Genomic DNA, 11,887 nt, shown 5'->3' with positions numbered 1-11,887 from the left:
AGAGGAAGAGAAAGGAGGACAACCAGTAAGAAGAAGAAGTTGAAGTAGAAGAGGAAGAAGGAGACCAAGTCAAGAAGGAGAAACCCACAAAATACAACAACAACCCATAACCCACAAGAAGAACAACAATGTAAGTTATTTCTTACAAATTTTCGAGGCTTAGGTTGTATTTTGTGTCAAAATTCAGTCCCTCGATTTGATTCTGCCATGGGAGGATGTGTCGTGACTTTCCCGCACTCTAAACCGCGGACAGGTTTTATGCCTACCGCATGTTTAAGTGCGGTTCGCCTGTCAAATTTTTTATGCCTACCGCATGTTTAAGTGCGGTTAGCCTGTCAATTTTTTTTTAATTCTCTCTGAATTTTCTCTGAATGTTTATAAATTATTTTTTATGTTAGCAAACTGTTGTTTATGTTAATAAACGGTTGTTTATGTTAATAAATTGTTGTGTATGAGTATAAATTTTTGTATTTTTAATTTTCAGGCCTCCTAGGAAAACTGCCCGTGTTGTTGGTCCTTCTACTGAACCTACTGCTCCACGGGATCGTAGCTCCACTTATGCTTCTAACCGCAAACGGTCAGAAGAGGCTAATAGAGGAAGGGGTAGAGGAAGGGGTAGGAATGCTGAACAAGAGCCTGCTGTACAGGATCAGCAGAATGATGAGATTATGGCTGATCAGCAGGATGGTGACACTGAGGCGGAGGAGACTAGTGGTGAGGAGGAGACTAGTGGTGAAGAGGAGGCTGAGGAGGATGTCGGTGCTGACCTTGAGGCGGAGTATGAGGAGGAGTCTGGTGATGAGGACGATGAGAACAGGTTGTGGTATGAGGGAGGTCTGTTTGACCTTTGCTTGTTGACTAAGTATGGCGAACATATAGCTCGTGACATATGGAGGTCATACAAGCGGCCAAATTATGAGACTAGAGGTGTGCTCAAGACCTATAATCATGGGAGGATGTGTCATCCTGTAGTCCATCATGCTCGGTACATAAGGGGTGCGGTGCATGATGCAGGTTTGCGGTGGGTGATGAAATGCACAAGCCCGAGTGTTGACCAGAGCATTATTTCTGCTTTTGTTGAGCGATGGCATCCTGAGACGTCATCTTTCCACTTATCCTAGGGGGAAATGACGATCACACTTGAAGATGTCTCAGCATTACTCCACTTGCCTGTAGAGGGTGAGTTCTTCTCCTTTGGTAACCCGACTAGGGAAGAGGCGGCTCCTGCGGTTGCTCAGTTACTTGATGTGGACATTGAGCTTGTGATGGAGGAGTTTGATGCTTGTAGGGGTCCATCTCTTCGCTTTAGCTTTCTCCAAGCTATTGTGGAGAAACACGTAGCGGCCAACAATGAAGTTCCTGCATGCCGAGCTTACATGTTGCGGTTGATTGGCATGACCCTTTTCTGTGACAAGAGCAACACATATATTGGTGCTGTGTATTTGTCTCTGTTTGAAGATGTTGAGAATGCATCAAGGTGGAACTGGGGAGCTACCACTTTGGCTTACTTTTATGGTCAGCTCGGGGAGGCCAGCAGGAACGGTACTAAGTCTGTTGCTGGTTATTTATCTCTTCTGCAGGTATTGTTATTTCTTTGTAATTATTGTTAAAACGTTTGTTGTCATTGTTTTTAAATAATTAGCATCATACTTTGGCATTTTCTCTTTTGCAGTCATGGGTGTTTGCCCACTTCCCCGGATCCTTGTTTAAGCGCAGGGACAACCCTGCCTACACGCCAGACAGGCCCGTTGCACTAACTTGGGAGGCGCTTCGAGGGACTACTGAGGTTGCGTAGAAGAGGATGAACCTGGATACGTTTCCGGCCAGTTCTGTGATTTGGAGACCTTATGTAGAGCACTATGCTCACTGGCCCTTCCCTCAGGTTGCCTTGTATAGGGGATTTATCAGGCATGCCGGGATGATATTCCCATACCTCCCAGATCGAGTCATCAGGCAGTTTGGCCGGATCCAGTATGTGCCAGATCCCCCACCATCGTCAGTTACGTGCCGGGAGTGTGATCGTCGATTTGCGCACTGGAATGATCACATTTGCCATCTGTCAGAAGAAGCTGCTTTCCCTTTTCAGACCACTGGCGAATACACTCCTTGGTATATCAAGGTCTCACACCCTTACATGGTCCCAGATGAGTACAAAGGCGACCGCTTCGCATTTCTAGAGGTACTGACACTTGTTTTCGCTATGTGGCTTACATTACGATTATGTGTATGCCTATGTGTCTATTGACCTTATATATTGTCATTTCAGAGCCAGTTTGCGGAGCTTGCGTTGTACTCTGGCATTGCGGTTGATCCGACGACAGATGGATCGCCCCCGCCGGGTTCACTGATGTGGGATGCGATGCACAATATGCATACCATCATCGAGGGAGCAGTGCACGGGAGGGGAAGAAAGATTAGGGGACGGGACTCGGGAGCTGGGCCTTCAAATTTTGGGCGTTAGATTTAGGGACCTTTGTACTTTTATATTTATTTTGTTGGATAATGTTGTTTAATGTTGTTTAATTTCAGATCTTTTGTTATGTGTTTTGTTGGATAATTTCGGATCTTTTGTTATGTTTAGTTGGATAATGCAACTATGTGTTTGTTGGATAATTTCAGATCTTTTGTTATGTTTTGTTGGATAATTTGTTTAGCATCATACATTCATGTTATATGAACCAAATGTTATGGTTAGAAATATAGCGAGATACATTCATGTTATAAGTGGCCAAAAGTTTTCTGCCAAGAAATCACCTTCCTCACTTATAACTGCGGACAGGTTGAAAATATAAACACATCCGCAGTTATAACCACGGGAAATTGGTGCTATTAAAGAGGCTTACAGTAACCTCTTACACAGGGCTCATGACCTACCGCAGTTATAAGTGCGGACAGGTTCAAAATTATACACATCCGCAGTTATAACCACGAGAAATTGGTGCTATCAAAGAGGCTTACAGTAACCTCTTACACAGGGCTCATGACCTACCGCAGTTATAAGTGCGGACAGGTTCAAAATTATACACATCCGCAGTTATAACCACGGGAAATTGGTGTTATCAAAGAGGCTTACAGTAACCTTACACAGGGCTCATGACCTACCGCAGTTATAAGTGCGGACAGGTTCAAAATTATACACATCCGCAGTTATAACCACGGGAAATTGGTGCTATTAAAGAGGCTTACAGGTTCTTACACAGGGCTCATAACCTACCGCAGTTATAAGTGCGGATAGGTTCAAAATTATAACACATCCGCAGTTATAACCACGGGAAATTGGTGCTATTAATGAGGCTTACAGTAACCTCTTACAGATGCCTCATGACCTACCGCAGTTATAAGTGCGGACAGGGTGAAAATTAATGGCAGTTATTTCAGAGGCATGCACAAACTGATTTCCTGTCAGTTATAACAATCCAGAGGCATCACAAGCTATTTAATGAGACAGTTATAAAGTTCAAAGTAATCATCCATTACACGCATATAAATTACAAGCAATTCATTACAAAACAACTTAATGATCCAACATAATTAATCATCACTAAGGTCAATAATATCACTACATCCTCCATTTTTTTGTTTCAGATAAGCCGCGTATTCTTCAATGCGCTCTTTGTAAGGCTCTTCCCATTTTTTTGCTTCCGGGTGACAGTTGTATGCCCACAAGTGAGCTGTGGTCGGCATTGGATGGCCTACCCCTTGTTTTCTTCTTTGTTGGAGCGCACATAGAAGTCGTTTCTGGATAAGTAATCATTCTAAGGCTCTCAATGATCGACATTCTAACTCCGTGTGAAGACTCCTCGAACTTGGTTCGTAATTTGTCAAATTCAGACTCAAAACTCAAACCCAATGTTGGATCCATGTCACGGTCCGAAGAATCCCAAGTCAATTTCCTCCAATGTGGATGAATTGCAAGTAATGGGACAGATTCAAACTTCATGAGCTCACAAGCACATGGTAGTCCATGGGTTCTCCTAAGTACACACTCACAGTATATACCACCAACCCCAATCATGCCAATTTGAGGTCTTCTCTTTAACAATAATGTGCAATGCGGCTCTAGATACAAACCCGCGCAAATGCTTATAGAACGGGTCATTCACAGAATGCTCTGTGACAAATATGCTGAGCTGGAAGGACTCCTTTATCTTGTCATGCTGCATGATAATAAGCTTGTTCATCGCAGTCCACGCAATGACCAAGTCACCCTTACTGTCGGACAATAGTTTCTTCAGCTTTGAGTGTGCCCCCTCAACTCTGCGCATGGTATAAACATGAAATCAAAAAAACAGAAAACATTTTGCCAAAAATTTTACAGTTGAAGTAAAAAAAGTGAAGGATAGCAACAAATTACCTGTTTGTTGTCGTGCACCCCATGTGCATACAAGTATCAATCTCAAACTTCACAAACTTGCTTCTCAAAGGCAACCAGTTAGTCTCAATGTAAGTCCAGAGCTCACCGGTATTCGACATAGCACCCACAGCTTTATCATACTCAACCTCGTTGGCAGCATACATCAACCGATTCCATCTATCAGTAATGTCTTCACGCGTCTCAATGTCTTTCACAAGTTTCTTCATCTCGCCAGTTACACTCTTAAGTACATGAAACTGACATAGAAGACAGCGAGCTGCGGGAAAAACAGTTTCCAATGCTTCCATCAAAACTTGGTCTTTGTCTGTAACAAAGACCTTCGGCAGATTGTCCTCATTAATGATCAAGTCTTTTAATCTATTCACAGCCCAAACAACCTCATCCTTTTTCTCATTCTCCATGTACGCAAAAGCAATTGAGTATGTCAAATTTGTCGACGTAACCCCCACCATCTCAAGTAAAGGGATCCTGTACCTATTGGTCTTGTATGTACTATCCAGAATCACAACATGAGGAAACTCATTGAACAAGTGAATGGAATCAAGGTGTGCCCAAAACAAAGATCTGACCACATCAGTACCATCCTGCACCCTAGACCAATGTGCGTATTTGTGTTCTTCCAACAACTTCATCAAGTGTTGCATCTCGGTCAACGATCCCCTCTTCAACCTGTTGTATGCTTGCTTCTCATTGTAAATCTGTTTAATTCTAGTCAAGTTGGTTGGGTTGTGTTTCCTTATAGCAATCAAAATATCACTGGCCTTGACCCTTTCTTCAATCATTTCTCCCACCATCGCCTTTTCCTCTGGATTTAGAAAGCCAACATATGAGTGACCCTGCAAAACCTCAGCAGTGTCATGATTATGGATCCCACTATGCACAAGCACCGTCCACATTTTATCTTTATTACTACGCCTTGCCCTTAGCCTGAATGGACAATTACACTTCTTAGTTCCAGTCCGCTTTCGCTTTAACACCGATGTGGATGGTTTATATTTGCCGCCACGCTCACATCCTAGTGTCATCACGACCCTCCTTTTGTCAGATCCATAGTCCGACTTCTGAATAATAATAACATAGCCATGCTCTTTACCTACAGCTTTGGCCCAATTAACAAGAGCTTTGGAGGATTCAAAAGCCTACAACATTTAAAAACTCAATTAAGTATACATCGCATGACCTACACATAGTGTATAACTTGTTAAATTGAACAAAACTTACTTGGCTAGTGGTGAAAGCTTTTGTAAGATCCACAGAAGGCACAATCTCCATATTGGGCCTATTTACTTCCTCAGGTATCATTATGCTGCAATCAACAAAATAAGCTCAATCAATCTAAAAATCTTTGCTCTGTCCGCACTTTAATATGCGGCAGCACATATTTGCCTTCCGCAGTTTAACTGGCGAACCTATTATTCCAACATATCACTTTCCGCACGTATGTTAACGGGAAAATCAATTTTATTTAGGTAGTAGCAGTACCAGACCTTAAGACGATTGAAATGACTAAGTTTTTTTCACTTCCGCTAACAAGTTAGCGGAAGGTATAAATTTAACACGTCCGCACGTATGTTAACGGGAGCGTGTAATTTGTTTCATTACCGCAGTTTTAAGGGCGGGACTAACCAGTTACGTTAGAAAGTCGCGAAATCGCGATGGAAGCTAAAAAAAGCTGAAAAAAAGCTCGGAAAAAGGTAAAAACTTACATGGGTAAGCTTCTATTCTTGACTTGAGATCACCCAAAAGAGCTTGGGAGTGGAGGAGTGGAGGAGTGGAGGATTAAGAGGAGGGTGAGGAGGAAGAAGGAGATGGTGTGTGGGAAGTAAAAATTAAATATTACCTTTTTATGTTTTTTTACTAAGGGCATTGTTGGAATTTTTAAAAAAGGAGATGGCGGACTTAGCAAAACAGGGAGGCGCAAATAGTCTCTGCCTTTTTTTTATTATATAACACTTAATTAGAATTATGAATACAGTTTTTTAATCTTTTGATATTAGAAAACGGTTTTCTTTGTATAGCATAAAAATAGCGTAACAAAAACGTTCTCCTTGACTTTTGAGAACGTTTATTCACATGTTGCAGATGGATGGTGTAATCTTTACATGACTAAACAACAGTATGAGAAAACGTTTTCTAATCTGCTCTAAGGCAACGCTTTTCCATCCGTAGCAATGACAGGCGTTGCCGTAGGGCTAAAATGTTGTGGTGGTGCTATGAAACTTGAAGAGAAAAGACTTGTTCCAGTTTTCAGACCTTCTATCAGCCATGTTCTTATCCTCAACTTTTCATGTTGGCATGATCTCAATTAAAGGAGCATACTAGCGCTATTGAACAGATAGTAAATGAAGTCTTGCTATCTCTCAAACACTTGCACAAGCGCTTATACTATCGGATACTCAAATAGCGACAGATTTTGCAATGGAATCCATGTTATTTTGGTCATACTCCACATTAGACTTATTAGCGACCGAGCTAGCGAGAAAATTATTAGCGACCGAAATTTCTGTCGCTAAAAAGTAGAATAAAAATAACAAAACAAAGTAGCTACCGTTTTAGCAATGAATTATTTAGTGACTGATATATCTGTCGCTATTAGTGACTGATTTAGCGACGGAAGTGTTAGAGACCGAATTTTCCGTCGCTAAGAAGTAGAATCAAAATAACAATGCAAAGTAGCGATTTAGTGACGGAAATGTTAGCGATCGAAATTTCTGTCGCTAAGAAATAGAATAAAAATAACAATGCAAAGTAGTGACGGAAATGTTAGCGACCGAAATTTCCGTCGCTAAGAAATAGAATAAAAATAACAATACAAAGTAGCGACCGATTTAGCGAACGAAATGTTAGCGACTGAAATTTTCGTCACTAAGAAATAGAATAAAAATAACAATGCACAGTAGCAACCGATTTTCTCTAGAGTAATCTATGAAGGATAAATGACACTAAGTAATTACTCCCTCCGTTCCTAATTATAAGACCTAGTTTCAAAACTTCATGTTCCTAAATATAAGATCTCTTACAATAATCTAGCAAAAGGTTTTGTAATCAAGGACCAAGTACAGAAGAGGCCAAGGCTCCTATCTTACAATAAATAGGGAAGAATGTATGCATTTTTAAAAAATCAATACACTAATCAGTCACATTGAGTGTTTTCTTAATAACCGCAAATTTTTGGAATAAGTTAACGGAGTAAGTATGTTACAACTTTTTCTATTATTCTTTTTTTTTTTTGAAACAAAAATATATTGATAATGGAAGAGACCAAGAGCCACTAAGAAAGCTCAAGGACCAAGTACAGAAGAGGCCAAGGCTCCACACAAGGAGAGAAGCACAAGGCCAGCAGCAAAAAAAACCAGTAAAAGAAAAGTACAGCAACAAGATTCATAACAAAATAGGAAAGAACTAAAAAGAAAAGACAAGGGAGAAAGCCAAGAAAATGCAGCACGCAGTTGACATCACACCACAGGAAGTTGACCCTAATGAAACAGATCCACAAAATCAGCAAGCCAGCAAAGTGGAGGTGAAGATTTCGAGTTCCCAGCAGACACCCAAACCAATCAAACAGAAGCTAACCAAGAGCCAGAGTAGGAAAGGCACTGGCAGCAACAAGAAGCAGGAAGACTAAGGGAAGATCAAGACAGCTTCTCCCAAAGAGGACACGTTCTATCACAACCTGATTTTGCAAGTTCATCTGCCTCACCATTTGATTCACGGAAAGTATGAACCACTCCCGAGCAACCTATTTCCTCTGGTTTAATTTTCAGCAGAACCTTCTTTGTCGTCTCTCGCTTAGTAGAACTTCCCAAGCCCCTCACATTCCAGGAAGCCCACACTCTCCCCATCTAGGCGCCACGCTATGAAGTTGATCTGCGATTAGAAATTTGTTTGGAGAAACCCTCAATAGCTTCCGCCTCTGAGCAACTGAAGACCACACCCACTGATGTTCCAACTTCGTAAGCGCGCCGGGCTTTCACTGTTATAGGAGACTCCACTTCCGTGCCCACAAGCTCCGTAGCATCTCCCCCACTTGGAGTCTGGGCACATGCAGAGGAAGGTGATGGCGACGAAGCAACACTGCAACCCGCAGCAGGCTTTTTCCTTGAGGCACTTGGCCGACGGTTAGAGCGCACAACACTACGCAGATTACGCTTTAGAATAGCACAAGGATTCCCAGGAATAGAGTCAAAGGATAAGGGTTGTGAAGTTGTCGCCTGGTGTGGGGAAAGCATGACATCTTGAAACACCGTTGTTGGAATAGTGGGGACCATTGAATTGTCACCCACTAGCGGTTCCCCAATAGAAACCTGAACCCGACCCAAGTCCACAAAAAGAGAGAAATTCTCTTCTGGTTGTCCACCCGAAAGCCCATTCCCAAGAAGCCCAATAGGATTACAACTGGATGAGGGTGACCCACCCAAGGTAGAATGTAGGGTTAATATTGGTAGTCGTTGATCTTGTGCAGAAATCAAATTTCTGAATAGATATGCAAGGTTGACTCCCTCAATCCCTCTGCACAAAGTAGGAGATAGTACAAAATTAGGGAAACTAGCCAGGATGCTTTCCCCGACGCACAAAATTACACCCTGATTATAGGCAGAGGAGGACTCTCTTTCTCTCAAGATCAGAGGAAGATTCAAAATGTTTCCTAGGTAAGGAACTACTGGAGGATGCCCACTGCTAAGAGTCAACGTCTTACTCTGCACACTCAGAGCATCGTCTGCAGTGTCAACGCACATGGCCCCAGGCACCCCCACGCCGGAGTTCAAAAACGCCGGCCCGGAATCCCCGGTAGAGGTATTCCTTTCCAACAACAGCGATTCTTGAACCACCGTCCCGGATGAGCGTGACGAAACGCCGACGGCGAAGCTGGAGTCAGAAGTTACCGTCGGATTTAGCAGAGGGAGAACAGCGTCGCCGACTGGCTCCACCTCCACCCAGATCCTCGATTTTACACCATCAATGTTGATATCGATGGTACTGCTCTGTAACGTCGGGGAGGAGGACGAAATCAACAAGCGGGCAAAGTCTAGGTGGTTGAGAGCTTCTATAGCAGAGTCAAGGCCCACTAAGCTACCAAACACTCCGGCCACCTTAGTGAAAAAGGTCAAATTCCATGCCATAAGAGGGACCTACAATAGCTTAATCCAATGGAGATGTCTAGTGCCCACCGAGAGCTTCCTCGCCGGAAAAACTACTTTACATACTTCTCGCAGAATAGCAGTATCTCTTTCCATAAAGACGGCCATTTTCTCGGCATCCTCAAACTCTATGGCAACCTCCTTTGGTCCCATGGAACGAACCTTTGTTCTCCAGCCGTTCTCTATCAGGCGCCGTTGGACATCTTCTACGCTGCTGAGTCCTCTTAGAGAAGAAATCACCTGCTTCTCTACCCACCTCATGTCTTCCTCGTTAGAGCAAAACTGAAATTCATAACTGGCGTTTCTGGTTCTGTGCCCTGGGACCTTACGCACCCGATCAGTGTTCTTCCCCTGAGATCTGCCCTTGTTTTGATAAGAAGAGTGCACGTTCTTAGGGGGTGCCCTTGCCAAGGCAACCTTGATGCGAGACCCCAGGAACCAATTGTTGTTCATGCGAGAAATCGCCTTGAGCGCGTCCCTCTTTTGGACAAACCTCACAAATCCAAATTTAGTTCTTCTGTTCAGTTTGCGCTCCCTCTGAACGAAGACACCTCTAACGTTCCCAAATCTGGAGAAGCACTCTTTGATGGCGGAATAGGAAGTGTGATCGGGTAGGCCATCCAGGAACAGCGTCGTCAGCGTCGTTTCTATTTCCTTAATTAACTTTGAATCCTCATTACTGTTGCTACCCCTGTTACTCTCAATATGTTAGAATATAACATATCAGTTACACTCTATCTTATCAACGTGCATATGACATTAAAGATTGGTTTTAATGGCCTTTTATCACTCTATGTTCATATATCAAACCGTTGGAAGTGTAAAAGTGATCGGATGTTGTATAAGAGCTGGAGAAACAAAACTAAATAGAGAGAAGAAAATCATGTGTTGGCAGAGGACACACGGGTCACGGGTGGAGGGTTGTATATTTGTTTTGTGTTGGATCTTGGAACCTTACATGACAGAATCACAGCAACAACAAATTAGAGGGAGATGAAACATGAAACATGACGTATTGGGTCCATCCATGAGAGAATTAATGCTTGGAAATTATTGGAAGGGTGGGATCCATGATATTTTGGTCATACTTCACATTTCTTTAGTGCCTTCGAAGATAAAAGTACTATTTTTGAAGATATTTTCACAGGAAATAACGTTTTAGCGGTTTTAAACCACCGCTTACTAACCGGTGCTAAATCTGAAGCAAAATCCTTAGGAAATTGTGAAGTAAAATCCGCAGGAAAATGAGTGCTTTTTATGTTTGTAGTATTCATATGTTTATGAATCATTATGTCAAAATTGTATTAGAAATCTTAGTGGGGACATATGGGTTGGGTAGAGGGAGATCCAGAGATCGATTTCTGATTGGTGTAATTTATCTTTTCGATGTAAAAAAAAAAATCTTAGTGGAGAAATTGCCCCCTACTGTTAGACGTGTGTCCATCCTTGTTGGAAAGTTTGTCATATTTTTAAAGAAGTCGGTATCAGTATCATTGTGGATGCTTTGACAAAGATAGGGTGCAATAGAGTGGCGTCTCTTTAGGCTATGATGTAAAATTTATATTTTTTTTTTAACAAATGTCACCACCCGCTCAATAAATGATTACAGATCCCTCCCTATAAATATTTTTCCTAAAATTCAAACTTGTGTTGTGCTCTTATTTTTAATTACAGGGTATCATGCTTACCACTAGACAACATTTAAGATTTGTATTTGCCCCTTCTTGTAAGTCCCTTGTTAATTACTCTTTCAATTTCACAAAAATTGTTGTTTAAGATTATAACATAAAAAGTAAGGTGACAATTACTAATATTATTATTTGTCTAAAATACCCTCATTTAATACTCCCTTCATTCTTTTTCATAAGAACCAAATGAGGGGTGCACCTTGGTCATTTTAATAAGAATTGAACCAACTTGGAGTTTGTAATGCATTAATCATTTTTGGAAATTGCCCTCATTTAATTGAACTTTCACTCTCTTTATGCAACTCACTATGAGGAATATAAATTAAGAAAACTGAGTTGGGTTAATTTTAGAATGTTGATATAAATTTGGAACAAATTTAATACTACCAACTACTTCAACTATATTTCTTAAAGTGTGTGTGAAATGGTGGTTTAGTTCTTATAAAAAAGGAAGAGAAAGTATTTTCTAGTAACAATAAATAATAAATAATATCGTGGATAGAGAAGAATATAATAGATAAAGAAGAATAATGATTGATCAATATGATTTTTTTTTTTGAAATTGTCAATATGAATTATGAAAGGTAATAAGGTGAGATAAAAATCATTTAATGGAGGATATAGATGATAAAAATTTGGGAAAAATTGCACTAATTTTTTAAAACAACAAATATTTTAGAAAAAAT

General features: G+C 41.3%; 2 protein-coding genes across 2 annotated transcripts; both read left to right on the top strand.

Annotated features, from left to right (window-relative positions):
• The first annotated feature begins 668 nt into the window (after window positions 1–668).
• On the top strand, window positions 669–1,121 carry LOC130736671 (uncharacterized). The gene has a single exon (XM_057588474.1). The coding sequence runs from the start codon at window positions 669–671 to the stop codon at window positions 1,119–1,121; it is 453 nt and encodes a 150-aa protein (XP_057444457.1).
• Window positions 1,122–1,127: 6 nt separating this feature from the next.
• Window positions 1,128–2,461, top strand: LOC130736670 (protein MAIN-LIKE 1-like). The gene is made up of 4 exons (XM_057588473.1): window positions 1,128–1,580; window positions 1,673–1,786; window positions 1,883–2,179; window positions 2,267–2,461. Exons 1-4 carry the CDS (start codon window positions 1,128–1,130, stop codon window positions 2,459–2,461), a joined length of 1,059 nt encoding a protein of 352 aa, XP_057444456.1.
• The last annotated feature ends 9,426 nt before the right edge of the window (window positions 2,462–11,887 follow it).

This window comes from Lotus japonicus, chromosome 2 (assembly GCF_012489685.1).
Source record: "Lotus japonicus ecotype B-129 chromosome 2, LjGifu_v1.2".
Classification (NCBI taxonomy): domain Eukaryota; kingdom Viridiplantae; phylum Streptophyta; class Magnoliopsida; order Fabales; family Fabaceae; genus Lotus; species Lotus japonicus.
This window is presented reverse-complemented; position numbering and strand designations above follow the sequence as displayed.